General features: G+C 43.5%; 1 protein-coding gene across 5 annotated transcripts; it reads left to right on the forward strand.

Annotated features, from left to right (window-relative positions):
* Positions 1–50: 50 nt before the first annotated feature.
* gigyf2 (GRB10 interacting GYF protein 2) lies at positions 51–16,040 on the forward strand. Of its 5 annotated transcripts, none has more exons than XM_071533980.1 (29): positions 51–106; positions 2,244–2,295; positions 2,500–2,656; positions 2,847–2,942; positions 3,301–3,409; positions 4,462–4,570; positions 4,786–4,826; positions 4,928–4,963; positions 5,181–5,357; positions 5,764–5,975; positions 6,994–7,144; positions 7,566–7,814; positions 7,966–8,138; positions 8,277–8,433; positions 8,560–8,726; positions 9,374–9,468; positions 9,733–9,855; positions 10,043–10,173; positions 10,335–10,435; positions 10,721–10,861; positions 10,976–11,134; positions 11,231–11,479; positions 11,909–12,031; positions 12,231–12,467; positions 13,032–13,240; positions 13,425–13,576; positions 13,678–13,895; positions 15,250–15,391; positions 15,517–16,040. In XM_071533980.1, exons 2-29 carry the CDS (start codon positions 2,258–2,260, stop codon positions 15,582–15,584), a joined length of 4,020 nt encoding a protein of 1,339 aa, XP_071390081.1. In that variant the 5' UTR covers positions 51–106; positions 2,244–2,257; the 3' UTR covers positions 15,585–16,040. The 5 variants fall into 5 exon arrangements, with proteins under 5 accessions (XP_071390081.1, XP_071390082.1, XP_071390085.1 ...); XM_071533981.1 differs by having other exon boundaries at positions 13,678–13,889; positions 15,247–15,391; XM_071533984.1 differs by having other exon boundaries at positions 13,678–13,883; positions 15,247–15,391.
* Positions 16,041–16,306: the final 266 nt, after the last annotated feature.

The following is a 16,306-nucleotide window of genomic DNA, read 5'->3' on the forward strand; positions in this document are numbered from 1 at the left end:
GGTTTTATCTGTTGTCATGTGACCAACACTCAGCCATCTTGTGGAAAACGAAGAGAGAGAGCCACACAAGTCGAATACAAACCCTGTGCTGTCAGAACAAGCAGAGGTAAGACAGCGAAAGTTTAATACGCTAGTGATCTCCCAGGTGAAGTACATTTATACATTTAACTCAAATACCATGCCATAGAGTCATATTCTAACGAGTCGGGGCTGATTAGGACTGATGTTAAACCACCATGTTTACTTGGCCTTGCAGCACCGGCCTCTAGTATCTGTGGCTCCGTATTGGAGCAGAGCGAAGTGCGGGACTCCGCGAAGAGGAAATTTGTTGTGGACTCAGGCTGGTCGAAGGCCGCATGTAGCTAACCTGTTAGCAAGTTAAGTCAGCTTGTTAGCTACAAGTGTTGAGGTTAGGGATTAACTCTTGTCAGGGCAGTGTACGTTTGTCTAACTTGCATGACAACATCACACAATTTCTTCCCTTTCGAAAACTGAATTACCGGAAAGCACATACTTTCACGCGTGGTAAGCTTACATCATGTTAGGATGATACGCGTTGCCTCACTGGCTAGTTGGCAACTGCAGTTAGCTAACGTGTTAGCATAGCTAGCGTTGGCTAAATTCCTGCTGGCTAGCGAAATACCCTGGTGTCACAAGCCACATGCATCAAAGTGGCAGAAAACTGTATCGTCAACCTTCAATAGTTAGCGTATTAGCTAACAACAGTTAACTGTTCTGTAAATAATTAGCCAAGTTGGTTAACTTGACGTGTTAGCTAGGTAACGTTAATGTCGGCTATCGAGGATGATCACCACGTAATGTTACGATAGTCCGGCAGTGTAACGTTAGTAGCAAATGTTATTAACATTATGTAAAAGGTTAGTTACGAAGTCGCTTCAAGATGATTTATTACAGCAATATGGGGAGCTCGGTCTGAGCGTTATTAACTAGTAAGCTGACTACTGTCTGGCTGCCTATTTGAACATCACACTCACGTTTCACATAGCTAGGTTAGTAACCTAGGCTAGTCGGAAAGGTAACTCGTTATCCAATTGTCTAAGTATGAAGTATTAGAGGACAGTCAATTTTCCGCTGACTGTAGCCGTTTCCCCCTTATCAAAAACGAACTTGCGTTAACTGATAAAAGTTGCGTTGTTTGGGGACAGATTGGCACAGTTGACAATGTTTGGCACGGTGGTCCGTTTTAACGATAACAATAGAAGTCTTATGCAATAGTTTGTCGTCTTTATTGTTTTATTTTAGCACTGACAAATAGCACTTTAGCTTGAAGAGTAAAGTCCCTGGAAGTAGTTAACGTTAGTTGAGATGCTGCTTTTATTGCTTTGCTACACGTGGCTTCTTCTGGCTTCATGGTCAGTGCGTATAGTAGAAATCTCCAGGAATGTTCCTGTCGCCTTTTTGTGTCTGACATTTGCGGAAGCCTGTGACAGTAAATCTTGCTTTCACATCTGTTAGAAAAAAAAACTTTGCAATAGAGACACACGTAAACAAACTAAAGTCGTTGCTACAACATGATACTTTCTTTTTGTAGTTATTTTATACACTGAAGTTAAGGGAACCCTGTTGTCAATTACAGGTGTCTGAGAGAACCCTCCTCCCAGACTTCCTAAAATAGCTTTAGCAGATTGAAATTGTACACTGGTTGTGTGAGAGAGGGATGGGCTATCCTATGGAATGAGTTGGCATACCAGCAGCCAAAGAGTCTATGAGTTTCTTACATCAAAATTTCACTTCATTTGTGTTGTCATGATTAAAAACAAACAGCATAGGTTAGCTAACAGTATCAGCCCAGATATCAGTTGGTTCCAAATATAGATTAAAAAACTGAATGATGTAGCCTTGTTAAAACCAATGTATAATAATCACACTGCAAATGCAATAATTAAACTATTAATCAAAAAAGACGTTAAAGTATTTTTGAAGGGATATAATTCATACAATGAAGTGTTGCACAGCTGGCAAATTAATAAAATGAAAAAAAAATTGACCATCTACCCAAAGGCATTAATAAATCTTTGAAAAACAAGAAACAGATTTATGTAAGTAGGATGTTTTGTTTTTTTGGTCCAAGTTAAAACTACAACATAACGATCATGCATGTATTGGTTCTGAGAGTTTATAGTTTTAAAGTATTTTCTCCAACAGAAGTACAGTTATACTATAACCATACCAGTATATACTGACCCATACTAATGTTTTCTCCGCCTTTTCATTTTTTGTAGAACTTCAAGGAAGAATGGCCGAAACCCAGACACTTAACTTTGGACCAGAATGGTAACTGACTTGGCATAAATTCATGATTAGTCAGGCTAAAGTGATTTTCATCCTCAAATTGGTTAACACTGTTGGGGGTTGTTGAACTGGTTTTCTGATGCAGCTTTTCTATACATGTTGAGACATGCAGAGTGCCACCTCAGCTTTAGTATCCTCTCTCCTTCCTCTGTCCCTTCTGCTTATGCTACCCTTTCGTCTCTGCAGGCTCCGCGCCCTGTCTGGAGGTGGAGGCAGCGGTGGTGGTGGAAGCAGCAGCATTGTTGCCTCCCCGCCCCTCTCACCTGCATTGCCAAAGTATAAACTTGCAGACTACCGCTACGGGAGAGAAGAAATGTTAGCACTTTATGTAAAGGATAACAAGGTGGGTATAAAATCTGCATTTTAGCAGTGGATGCAGACTTGCATTTCACATGATTTGCATACAAATAATGTTACAGCCAAGGCTAGATTCGCATCTTTACATCTTTTTCATTTGGTGTGTTAAAGCACATTATTTCAAATCATCATGCATCTTTACAGTGAGGCATGTGATTCTTTCTTCCCCCTGCCAGATCCCTATAGACCTACACGATAAGGAGTTTCTGCCCATCTTGCAAGAGGAGCCCTTGCCACCACTGGCGCTTGTGTCTTTTACAGAGGAGGAACAGGTAGGAATACTTGTCCTAATATCATGTCACTGCACAAGCATGAATTGTTCATAATTGGCTGCAACTTCAGGAAATGCCTAAAATAGAAGTCATTTACCGGGTTCAGCACTGAGAATTGTTTTACACTTGGTAACAGGCTTATTACTGAGTGACAAATGGTAAGACTAGAACCAGTTGCTGACCAATCAACCAGCCCAAAGTCAGTGTTTACTGGCCTCGGGCCGTCGGACAGGCCTCATTGTCGAACCATGGTTTATCTTGGAATATACTGTACCTCACCAAATGCAGAGCAGGTGCACAGAAGAGAGCTGAGAGTTTGTCCCCCCCCTGTTCCCCTCCCCCTGTCTTTTCTTTGCAGAGAAATTTTTCCATGTCTGTAAACAGTGCAGCTGTACTTCGGCTGACAGGGCGAGGAGGCGGTCCGATAGCAGGGGCACCAAGAGGCCGAAGTACCTCAAGGGGTAGAGGTAAGAGCTTTATTCGAATTATACATGGATGCATCATGTTTTTCCTTTCTCATTTTAAGGATAAATTGCTGCAGGTGGAATTTCCGCTATGGGAGCAATATGGTGGATTTTAGTTTTTTCATATGACATACTTTCAGCCATTTAGATATTCTGTCTGTGCAGTTTCAGAAGAGCCGTAACTGCTGCAGATAGTTAAAATGCCTTTTAAAGAATTCAACCAATTTCAGCGCAGCTTGAGACAAGGGTTGTAATATTAGCGCTCTGTAGGTGTTGTGCTTACTCAGCAGACTCTTCCAGCTGGTTGAACTCATCTTGATGTGCCTCGAACATGCCCCCCCCCCCCCCCCCCCACACACACACACACACACACACACACACACCATATAGCCCGTCTGACCTGTTAAAAAAGCAATACTATCATTATTCAAGCTAGTCATTTATAATATATAATATATTAATTCATAATTTCTGCACATTCTCTAACTTGTGGCTCTATCATGTGAACAGCTTGTAAAGTCCACATGCACGGCTCTAGAGCCATATAACTGGGTAGAATTTTTTTTTTTAGAAAATGGGTAATTTTAATCAACAGTAGTGCTAAGATCAGGTAAATTCTGGGTCTCTTACACTGACTCGACCTTAGTTGATTTCTGATTTTAGTGTTTTTTTGTGTATTCTGTCATCCTTCAAATTAACAAGTCTTCTTAACTGTCATGACAACCAAGGTCACTGGATAGATAAAGCAAAGCTGCTGGAATGTCTGTTCACCAAGATGGAAACACAAGCCTGTCATTTGGAATAGTCTGGAAAATGTCATTTCAAAATAATGACTATTCAATTAAAAAAAATCTTATTTACAAAGATTATCAAGCACTCCTACCATAACATTAAAGATTATCTTAATGGAAAAGACTCATAATGACTATACTTTACATTCAGTCAGTGTAAGCCTAAGATTCTATTAAAAATTAACTTTTTTTATGCCACACAGTTACACATACTCATCATTAATTAGATCTCGTCAGCTCATGTTAACTCATGATTGTTTTCAGGTCGGGGAAGAGGAGACGGAGGGTTTTACCAAAGAAGTTTTGATGATGTGGAAGGAGGCTTTGGCCGCGGAGGGAGGGAGATGCACCGCTCCCAGAGCTGGGAAGAAAGGTACTGAAACACCTGTTTATGGGGTGTCAGTAAGGTTGTTTTGGGGATTTAAAAAATTTAATAAGGGGATAGTCTTTATTTTGATAGGCAGTTAGAACAAATGTAGATGTTCAATATGAGTCTCCTTGTGTGACTTCATTGTCATGTCTTTAGGATGTCCACTGTATGATTTGTTTCATATTTTTTAATGATGAGTGTTGTTTTTCACTCACCAGGGGAGATAGAAGGTTTGAAAAGCCAGGTCGAAAAGACCCAGGTTAGTGTTGAAATTTGCTCCTCAAATAATCAATAAATGACTCTCATATACTCATTGGCAAATGCACTTATCTACTCTCCCATTTCTCTCTGCCAACCCAGTAGATGCAGTTCCAGGCCATTTTCAGATGAATCACAGTAAGTGTGCCCTTGTGCAAATTTCATTATTTACCGAGAGGAAGTGCAGCACTGAGTCTTGAGCGTAGTTGTAAATAAGTTAACCTTTTTCTTGGATTGGATTTTTTTGGATTTTTTGTGATTGACTGATGTAAATTTGGCAGCACATCTTATATGGAGACTACCAATGTAGTGATAATGGCCTCTCATTTCCCCACCACCCCCCAACTCCCCGCAGTCCGAGCCAACTATGAGGATGTCGTAACAGGCCTGCCGAGGAAGCACGACTTTACGCGCGCAGAGAGTGAGAACTGGCGTACTTCTCGCGACGATCAAAATGGTGAGGATGATGAGGGGGGTTGGCGTCTGGCGGGTTCTCGACGGGACAGCGACCGGTGGTGCCCCCCGAGCCCAGGTGGGCACTGCATTGACCCCATTACCCATGTCTTGTCGTTTGAGTCCGCTTTAGACGAGTGTGTGAGCGGGAGATTTTCTACAGGGTGGTATCTTGAGTTTCTAAAAGTGTTGTGACCAGGACATCCCAGTACCTATGTTCTCTGCATTTGTACTACATTCCCTTTCACTCCCCACTGTATATACTACCTAATAAAGCAGCAGTATGATAAAGTAATCCTTAATAATGCAAAGCATTGTGAGCACTGTCTCTAGTCTCACACATGTTGGAGGCTTGCCCTATCCATCATCTGAAATCCATTATAATTTACAGCTCTGTTAAATTTGCTTTAATGCAAATAAGAGCTAATGTAGAGGTAAGATTGGTCGTACAGTCTGAGTTTGCTAACTGTTTGCTTCCTCCCCAGATGGGCCTCGGTCGGCAGGGTGGCGGGAACACCCAGAGCAACGCCGTCGTTTCCCGTTCGATGCCAGAGAGGACGAACGTGGTTACCGGAGGCCACGATCGGGCAGCGGCAGCCTGGAGGATGAGAGGGACAGCCTGCCAGAGTGGTGTCTGGAAGACGCAGAAGAGGAGGCGGGCACCTTTGACTCGTCAGGGGCCTTTCTCTCGCTCAAGGTGAGGGCGGACATGAGAGGATGTTATGAATATGTATCAGCCTCGATAAGATGCTGCAATGAGAAGTCGCGAGCATGGAATTTTAAGGTTTTTATCTGGTTAGAGTGCAGCTTTGAGATAATCAGTGTCAAAGTTTTGACATCACAGCTGGCAAGCCGTAATCTAGTGAAATCTATCTTTATTGGCCTGCACCCCCATGGTACTTGGGGGTGCAGGGGTGAATACAAAATACCAAAATCCTGTGACAATTGGAAATTGGATTTTTTTTAAGCAGACTAAAACAGAGATCAAGTACAGTAATTCTGTAAGGCAAATCTGGGTTTGGTTTTTCTGGCTTGCACACCATTACTACTACCCTTTCTTTTTAAATGTTTAACCCAAATTGCTCTTTACATCATACAAGCATAAAGTAACATTTAAAGATTGAAAAAAATTAAGAGTATTTGGATAACTCCATAGGTATTTAGACAGGGACACACTGAAGATTTAGCTCCATATTCTGTACAGATGACACAAGGAGGTTAAAGTAGAGATCGATGAGCTCCCTGTATATACCTTAGAACTTAAGTCATTCCTTCATTCCATTAATAACTTGGGTGCTTCAATACCTGTAGGTGCTCTCCTGAATTTTGTCCTGTGTATTAAATCACCCGAAGCATAGATTTTATGTCAGTTTCCTTGAACCATGCTGGTGGCTTGCCTGTCAAAAGTGTCAGTGCATGCAGCTTTGAGGTTTTCTCCCTGTCAGTCATGAATGCTGCTCCCATCACACAGACTGCTGGGTCTGTGGGTAGATGTGTCACATTTTCATTTGCTTCTGAGCTATATGTACTATATTCGGTTGCACAGGCAGTTGTATTTGTCAAGCAAATGCATTCGTTTTCACTGCCGACCGGTGACCACCATTGACTTTCTGACATATAGACCTTCTATTATATGAGACTGTATGCTGGATGTTTTATGGGGTGATAGCTGTGACATATACTTACTGCAATTCTGTTCTCTGTTGGGTTATCAGAAATCCTCCAAGGAGCCCATCCTGGAGGAGGCGGAGCTCGACTTCAAACCTTTGGAAGAGTGTGAAGAGGGCCTGGAGGAGGAGGACAGTCAGTTCAAGGAGACCAAAGAGACCGAAACAGAGGCCAGGAGAGAGGCTGACAGAAAAGAAGGTGAGTCACTTGGATTGTTAAGTACTGATTTTCATTGTATTGCAATCTTTGATGGACTGGATAGAAAATCAGTTGAACTTTGGACAAGGATGGAAATTGCGTATGGTTTGTATCAAATTACATGCTGTCGTCTTAAAAAAAATATTTCCACATCTTCCATTAACTTTATTATGTGATGCTTTATTGATCTCTGGAGGGAAATTCTCTTTTTGTTTGCCCTCTCTCCACATCGAGATCAGAGCACAGGGTCAGTAACTGTAACCTTAGTGCTGATAGGGATGGATGTGTCTTGCTCAGGGACACTTAAGCTTGCTGACAGGGGGGTTTGAACCTGGGTCCTCCAGCTGAAGGATAGTCTCCATACAGACTATGCCACCCTACTGCCCCAAATTTAACGACTGTCTTGACTTTATTTTTCCAGAGTTGGCCAGAGTGGAGGAGGAAGCTCCACCTGCTGCTCCCCCAGCACCTGAACCCCACGCTCCGGCCCAGTCGCTCCCCCCCCTCCAGCCCAGCAGAGTCGAAGAGCCTGAAAGGCCGACTGAGCGGACTGAGAGACTGTCTCCCCCGCAGCCACGGCCAGAGCCCAGCAAAGTCCCCCTGCATGTCCCCATGTCCAATAGCATGCTCGAGTCCCTACCAATGGCCCACATTGCCACCACTCGTGCAGGTGTGTTGTGATTCATTCATGTCACTGCAAATAGTTTTTGTTGTCAATTGTCTATAACCACCTAGAAAATCTCTCAATATCTCTCTCTTATATATATTTATATATATATATATATCTAATATCTGCCCCTTTCATGCCCTGTCCAATGCAGAAGTCTCTGCTCCGTCGCCCACCGTCCAACTACAGCAGCAAAAGCCCATGGAGGTTCCTGTGGCGATGGCCAACACCCTGCCCTTCCCTACAAATATGATGGCTCCCATTGGCAGGCCCGCCACCATACCACATGACACAGATGAAGATGAGGGACTAAAACACTTTGAGCAGGTAAGTTAGTTGGTGGACTGGTTCTGGTCAAAGCTGTTGTCCCCAGACTAGTTTGAATTTATTTATACAGGGTTATCAGTAATGCACAGTCACTCATCAATTCTCCCTCTCTCTCTCTTGGCTCCCTTCCTTCTCCAGGAGGCAGAAAAGATGGTAGCGTACCTACAGGATGGTGTGACAGATGATGACAGGCTGGCAGCAAAGAGCTCAGAGAAGCCCAAGCCTGCAGGCCTGCCTCTCACCCATGAGGCTGCTCTCAAATGGTTCTACAAAGATCCCCAGGGAGAGATACAGGGTGAGACTGAGAGACATTTTAGAGACTGTATCTGCTGAAAGAGCCGTTTCCAAAATAGACATAACTAAACCATAGTTGGTTAGTTATTTGAATTTCAACTCTAATGCAACCTCCATGCTCTCTCAGGTCCATTCAGTAACCAGGAGATGACTGAGTGGTTCCAGGCTGGTTACTTCACGATGACTCTCTTGGTGAAGAGGGGCTGTGACGAGGTATTTCAGCCCCTGGGAGAGATCATCAAGATGTGGGGAAGGGTGCCCTTCGCCCCCGGCCCAGCACCTCCCCCTCTACAGGTACATATTTGTAGACTGGGACCCGCATATTTCCTGTTAAGTAAATCAGCACTCCTAATCTGAAATATTCAGTGCTGGCCCTGAGCTCCAGGTGGTGCGCTACTCCACTCCACAGTTTACCATTAACTTATGTCAGAGGACATGGCTTGGTTAATCAGAGTTGAATGGTCCCTCTCCTTCTGATTGCTTCTTTTTTTCTCCTGCAATCTGTGATGTTTTCTGTGATGTTGTTTTTTGCCATGGAATTGGTGAAAATTGGAAGTTGTAAAACACAATTTAATAACCCCGTCACGCCAAGAAAGCAATCACGCCACTAATTATTTTCCATGACTGCCAAGTGAGGATTGTAACCTCTGGATCTGTGTTGTGCACATGCCAAACACATGAGACCCATTTTGATGCACGATAATTTGGAATTATTTCTGTAAATGAAAGTGGTAGGAGACTATCAGAACATGCAAATGACCTCACAAGGAATACTTTTGGATTATTGTGTCTAACTGATGGTTGACCAATATAAATGCAAGCAGGGCTACTGTGGGGTTAAGGAAAAATTGCAGTACCCCACAAATGTTGTGGGCTTGGATTTATCTTTTAGTCTGTTATTTCTGGTTTAGTCTGACTCATTTTCTCTATATATCATGCAGGGAGATGGTGATCAAGAGAGGTTGAAGAGGCAGCAGGAGCTGACTGCCCTCAACCTTTACCAGTTACAGCAGCTCCAATACCAATACCTCCTCAGGTATGCCGTCTCTCAGCTCTGACCCCCTTAGCCAGTTGCAACTATAGCATGATTGGCCCTTTTTATCATGATAGAAGGACATTATTAAAGTGCTACACCTACTGGAACTGTTCCAGGAATGGGCTGAGTAGCGAATCTGGGCCACAGAACCAAAATCATCAGTCATACCTATTGTTCTTATTGTCCCTAATCTAATTTTAACTCCCCTTTTCTCCTTTCACCTCCCCAATCATTCCTCCTATCATCCTGTTTTCCACCACTCAGGCAGCAGTATGCTCTGGCCCAGCAGAAAGCTGCTGCCCTCAGCTCAGCTCCTCTTCAACAGCAGCAGCAACAGCAGCAGCAGATCAACCTGCTGCTACAGCAATACCAGGCGCTTAAGATTAGGTCAGTTGCACGCACTTTATTGCACATACACATCAGAAATGTCCTGCCTCTTCATTTGTCTGTGCCAATACTGGTTTAGGCTCTTCAGTGTTTAGAAATCTTGGCTTGCACTGGCATAAAGGGAACATTGAATCCATTTATTTATTTATGTATTAATGTATGTATTTATTTATTTATATTTGTATAGAGCCTCTGAGAGCCTCCTACCTCCTGTTACCCGGTCTCTGTCTGTACCAGACTCTGGATCTGTGTGGGAAATGCAGAACCCGTCTTCTCAGGCTTCCTGCACACCAAACCTCCAACAAGCTGCTCCTAGCAGTGAGTCTCAAAGTTTTGGTATTTTGTGTGAACCTTAAGGGACCAAAAGTTTTCTTTTTTTTTATCCCACACACATGTCAAAATACTTAACATTATACTTAACAATGTTTAAGTGTTAGTTGTACCATGTGCAATGCATCAAAATCTATCTTTCTCAACAGCATGGGATGGCAGCAGCGTATGGGACTTACCTATAGACTCCATGGCGCAGGCTCCAACCATCGAGCAGATGCAACAGTTAGAGAAGGCAAAGGCTGCTAAGGTAAACAGTATTTCTAATCACTTGTCTGTCTTGCCAGTGTAAGAGAAGTCAAGCTGAATGTGTTTGTAAAGTCCTTTTAACAAACAGATTTGTCACAAAGTGCTTTACACAGGACAAATTACATAAGTAGATCTAAAAAAAAAAATGGCAAGAGATAAAAACAGTAAGCAGGCTAGAAAGAACATACACATTTTAAGATATAGGACCAAAACCAGCAAAAAGTTTTTAATATTTGTATTTCTGGAGATAATACCATGTGGAAATTCCTGTTTTCTCCTATATCAGTTGGAGCTGGAGCGGCGTGAAGCAGAAATGAGGGCCAAGAGGGAGGAAGAGGAGAGGAAACGGCTAGAGGAGGCACTGCGGGCTCGACAGGAGGAGGAACGCAAACGCTTGGAGGAAGAGGAACTGGCACGGCAGAAACAGGTATAACACTTGAACAATAATATTCTGAAGCTCTCCCAGCCCTGAGCTAGTGCTTCGTCATGAGTCACTGGTTTATGTGGGAGATGAGACTGACCCAGTGGTGTAAACCCTTAGGAGGAGGCATTGAGGAGGCAGCGAGAGCAAGAAGAGGCGCAGCGCAGACAGAAGGAAGAGGAGGAGAGACTGGCCCAGGAGGAGGCTCTCCGCAGACTGGAGGAGAGGCGGAGAGAAGAGGAGGAGAGGAAGCAAAGGGAAGAGTTCCTTCGTAAACAGGTAAGCCCAAGAACACAAGTGACATTATAGTTGGCCTCCTCGCTGGATTTGTGAAACTCCAGCAAGCAGTATGAGTAATGTTGGCTACCCCACCAGGAGGAAGAGCGGAGGAAGCAAGAGGAGCTGGAAGCTTTGAGGAGGCGCGAGGAGGAGAAGCGAGCGGAGGAGGAAGCTGCAGCTGCGGTTGCGGCAGCTACTCTGGCTCGGCAACAACAGGAGGAGCAGAAAAGGAGGGAGCAGGAGGCACAAAGACAGCAGGAGCTGCAGAGACAGAGGCAGCAGCAGCAAGAGGCCCTCAGGCGACTCCAGCAGCAGCAACAGCAGCAGCAGCTCGCACAAATGAAGGTAAGGGCAAGGAGGGACAGAAAACATTGCCAGAAATGTCAAGAAATACTTGTGGTTGTTTTACTCAATCCTTTGATGATGGTTGCAAGACCAAAACATCATCTGATCTTCCCCTAGCCCAGTAAGCATTTTTGTGAAAAGATAATTATTGAAATAGTAATGTGTTGGATTTCAGTGGAAATTAATTCTATAATCAATGCTCTTTGACAAACACAAAGGAGCGTATCAGCATAATGTTGGCAACTGTGTGAAATAATATTCAAATGATTTCTCAGTCTTTGGGGACCTCTGGCACCCCCTGAAGTTCCCCAGATCCCGCTTGAATTGCCACTCTATGGGATAAAGTGCTATTCATTGCATAATAATGCAAAATATATGTATAATTTTATTTCCAGTTTACAAAAATATTTGTCTTGCTTTGTTCCATAGCTCCCATCCTCTTCAAAGTGGGGCCAGCAGTCAGCCAACGTCATAAACCAGACTCAGAACGCTCTGTCACTTGCCGAGATCCAGAAACTGGAGGAGGAGAGAGAACGACAGGCGCGGGAGGAGGTAAGGGCAGCCAGCAGCAGTCTTCCTTTTTCAAGGCAGTCTGGTTGTGTATGGTCCCTTTGCCACCACTATTGTTTTAGTAGCTGTGGTAAGGGATCACTAATGCTTATTTACTCATTGTTTTTTAATCAAATGCCATTTTTTTGTACTAACGATCTTCCTTTCCCGCCCGTCCTCCTCTGCCCTGTCCATCCCGCAGCAGCGACGCCAGCAGCAGGAGCTCCTGAAGCTACAGCAGCAGCAGGCCTTGCAGCAGGCTCAGCAGCCCCAGGCCAAGCTGTCTGGCTGGGGTAGCGTGGCCAAGCAGCCAGCTGCCACAAAGTCGCTGCTGGAGATTCAGAGAGAGGAGGCCCAGCAGATGAAACAGCGCAAGGAGCAGCAGCAGCAGCCGCACCCGACTGTTACCCAGCAGAACCGCACCCAGAACAGAGCAGCTGTATGTGCCCCATATTCTTGTGCACTTTGTGTTACTAGCCTTTCCTTCTCTAAAGTGATTGCTGGTAAGACTGTGGTCATTTGAAACCACAGTCTGGCAAATTTGCCTCTCCCTTACAACACAAATCCTAAAACTGTAATGTTATGTTATTCCAGTGGTCATAGAAAGCTACAATAAGAGAGCAACTCATTCTTGGCGCATTCTTGTGTTCTTCTTATTCTTGTGTTGAATTGTAATACATAATGTTACCATGATATCAATTATATTTGGATGTGAAAGCTCAAATATTCAAGGTCAGCATTCCGTATATTAGCAGTACATAAATTCTGGGACTAGTCGCTTTAAGATATCACAAATTAGAGTTGTGGCTCTGTGTTTTCCTAGCTCTGAAGTGAAGTTATTTGTATTGGCAAATATTCGTTGAACAGTCAGAGATCATACAAATGGTCAATGCCAATTTGGGGGTGCGCATGGCCTTTTTAATATGTAACAATTGCCAATGTTCTTTGGGGAGAGAACGAGGGATGTATATGTTTCTGACTCTGCGTCTCCTTCTCTTCTCAGACAACTCTGAGCAGCTCAGTGTGGGGATCTGTCGGCACCGGCACTAGTTCTAGTTGGACCTCGGACCCCAGCAGTATCTGGGGCGACACACACAACTCCAACATGGGCTTCTGGGATGAGGCTGTGAAGGAGGCTGTCCAGCACCCTCCGCAATCCAGGGCATCCAAGGGCAATGCTCAGAAGAACAACAAGGCCAACGCCAACCTCAGGTACATGAGCTGGGACCCTTTGTTAGCTAAGGATAGGATGTAGTTAGGAAGTCATAACCCAAAAATATCTTTGTCACAGCCCCTGGTGAGGAACATGATGTATCATATTGAGCAGTTGAGTAATACATGAAACTTACATGGCACTTTTTTTGTCTTTGTCCTGCGTTTGCATGTGCAATTAAAGTAACTCTGTGAGCGGACGGGCCAACAAGAAGGTAGAAGAGGAGGAGAAGCTGCTAAAACTGTTCCAAGGGGTCAACAAGAGCCAGCAGGACAGTTTCATGCAATGGTGTGAGCAAACCCTGCACACCCTCAACACAGCCAACAACCTGGACGGTAAAGTCTTAAAATGATGTGTTTCAAAGGAACTCAATCATGATCATTACCGGAAGTGGTTGTCCAACTCAGGAGTATTCCCCCTCTGTTTCCCTCCCCAGTTCCAACGTTTGCGTCCTTCCTGAAGGAGGTGGACTCTCCGTACGAGGTGCACGACTATGTCAGGGCCTACCTGGGGGACACTCCCGAGGCCAAGGAGTTTGCCAAGCAGTTCCTGGAACGTCGTGCCAAACAGAACGCCAACCAACAGAAACAGGCACCGCAGAACCAACAGCAAGCCCTCAAGCAGCAGCAGCAGCAGCAGCAGCAGCAGCAGCAGGTGAGAGAAGCACAAGTGGTACCTCAGAAAAAGGCTCTGTGTTTTTGGTATCAAACAATAATACAAAATCAAACAAATTAATAATAATAAAGTGTCATTATTTAATGGTTTTAAACAGCTAACAGTGCTTAATTTATAATTTTATACCTAATGTGAAAGTGACCGACTTAACGCTTTTATTTTGTTGAAGGCAGCATTGCCTCACTTCAAGTATTATTCTGACTATCTCTGGCTGGCTTGATGGAGCTGCTTCCCCACTCTTCAACTCTCAACATTACGAGACACTTTAGCTTGGCACAGGTGGCACTTTGCTTCACTGAAATTGAAGAATTGCCATGTTGCAGATATTTTTCCTCCCGCCAGAAAAGTGTTTTATTGCACCAAAGCGCAGCTCAATAAAGTATCAGTATCAGGACAGCTTCACTTGCCAATTGGAGTACGAGTACTTGGAAGCTGCATCAGCACTGTTTCCGATACTACAGATACTATCACTGCACCTCTAATATGGTGTAAACATGATATTTTCATTCCCCGTTAAATATATTCACTTTGTTACTTTGTATTGCTCAAAAAACTGCAACGTGTTCATCAACATGGGTTTTATTCTGAAAATGTGACCAGAAATGCTGAATTCTTTTAGTTGAGGAATGTTTCACAATTTTCAGTGCATATTTTTATAAAATGAAGCACTTTTTTAAAAAATAATAATGAAAAACAAAGTTGAATTTTAGTCATTTTTAACCATCTAGGTACATCCAATAGCCCGTAAATAATGGGTGTACCTAGAAATCGGAAAAATACTTGATAGTGCAGTTAATATTAATAATGCATATGAAAATGTACACCTTGTTTTGAAACACCTGGTACAATCACCAAAACTTAGCGGTATGAATGGATGTGAATTGAGTGGTACTTGGATCGGTACTCAGATAGGCCGATCTACATTATAAAGTACTTGGTACTGGTTCTGAAAAATTGGTATTGGTGCATCGGTTTCGGTGTCATCAGGTTGCATGAAATTCACATTTGGAAATGTAAATCATTGTGAAAACTCATTTACACATAGATTGAGTTTGCATGATATTTTACCAGAAAATCATGCTCCAGATGACTTCAAATAATCATGAACTGCATTCAGTCAACCATTCCACAGTTGTGCAAAACCAAATTGGGAAGCACATAGTTTTGGTTCCCCATTCTCAAAAGTACTAACATTGGCTTTTGGTTTAAATGAATGAATGATTCCCAAATAACTTGTTTTGAATCTGCCAGTGTCCTGGGTTCAAGCATCACAGAATAGCTTTATTCCTGCGGTTCCATCAGTCTTCTGAATCCCCATTTCTGTCTTGCCCAGGATTCTGTATGGGGTGGAACAGGATCTTCGTCACTCTACCAGTCCAACCATACGAGCCTCCAGCAGCCGCGCTTTGAGACCGTCACCTCAGGGAAGAAGAAGAAAAAGCAGAAGATGGTCCGCGCAGACCCCAGCCTTCTAGGTGAGAGCAAACATAAATGGGGGGCTTTAAGAGAGATGGTATTATTTTAAACTTGTCCTTTTCTCTGCTAAATCTGAACATCTTGTAATAACCTCTTGCTTGGTGTCTTGTACTATTTTTCTCAGGTTTTTCTGTGAATGCGTCGTCTGAAAGATTGAATATGGGCGAGATTGAGACTGTGGAGGACTTTTAAGGGACTGCTGCCAACCAACCCACTGACTGTATCCGATTTGAACAGCAGCTTTTTTACCCGATTCCCTGCCCCTGCCCCCCCACTGCCCAACATCTTTCATCTATATATATTTTTTTTTTTTTTCTCATTTAATAAGCAATCTCCGATAATCCTACGTCAATTCCAAATTCCCAACAGTGATCGGAGTCGGGGTGTGTTTCCCGTTGCTAATGGATCCTTAATCTAATGAAACCCCCTTGAGAGAAAGGGACAAGCAAAATGACCAATGAATCATCCAACCAGCCAAGCAAGAAAGCAATCAACCAATGAGCTCCCAAGTTTCTGGAAAAGGCTGCAGAGATGTTGATGTCCGTGTGCGTTCAGCTGCTCAGTCCCTGCTCATGTCCTGTTGTAGAAATTTGCAATAACGACCGATTCCAAATTTGGGCTGCATCCTATGGAATTTTTCTTTTTAAAAGTGTGGATATATGGGCGGGGTGGTGTTGGGGTTAATGGGAATGGTTAGAGAGATTATATCCATTGTTTTTGTTTTATTTATTGAAAGTTTTCCCCAACACTTAAATTCCCTTCTCTTTTCCCTCCCTGTTTTCTGCTGGGTGTTCATGGATAATGATGATGGCAAAGTAGGACCCAAGGATTCGTGCCCACTTATGTCCTGTTTTAAGGGCATGTTCGAAAGTTCCAAGTAGTTATCTATTTCTTGTAAAATACTAGGCTGTTTA

Source organism: Centroberyx affinis, unplaced genomic scaffold (assembly GCF_046629955.1).
Source record: "Centroberyx affinis isolate AG114_WGS23_722 - 3 ecotype Tasmania unplaced genomic scaffold, CSIRO-AGI_Caff_v1 ptg002475l_1, whole genome shotgun sequence".
NCBI classification, from domain to species: Eukaryota; Metazoa; Chordata; class Actinopteri; order Beryciformes; family Berycidae; genus Centroberyx; species Centroberyx affinis.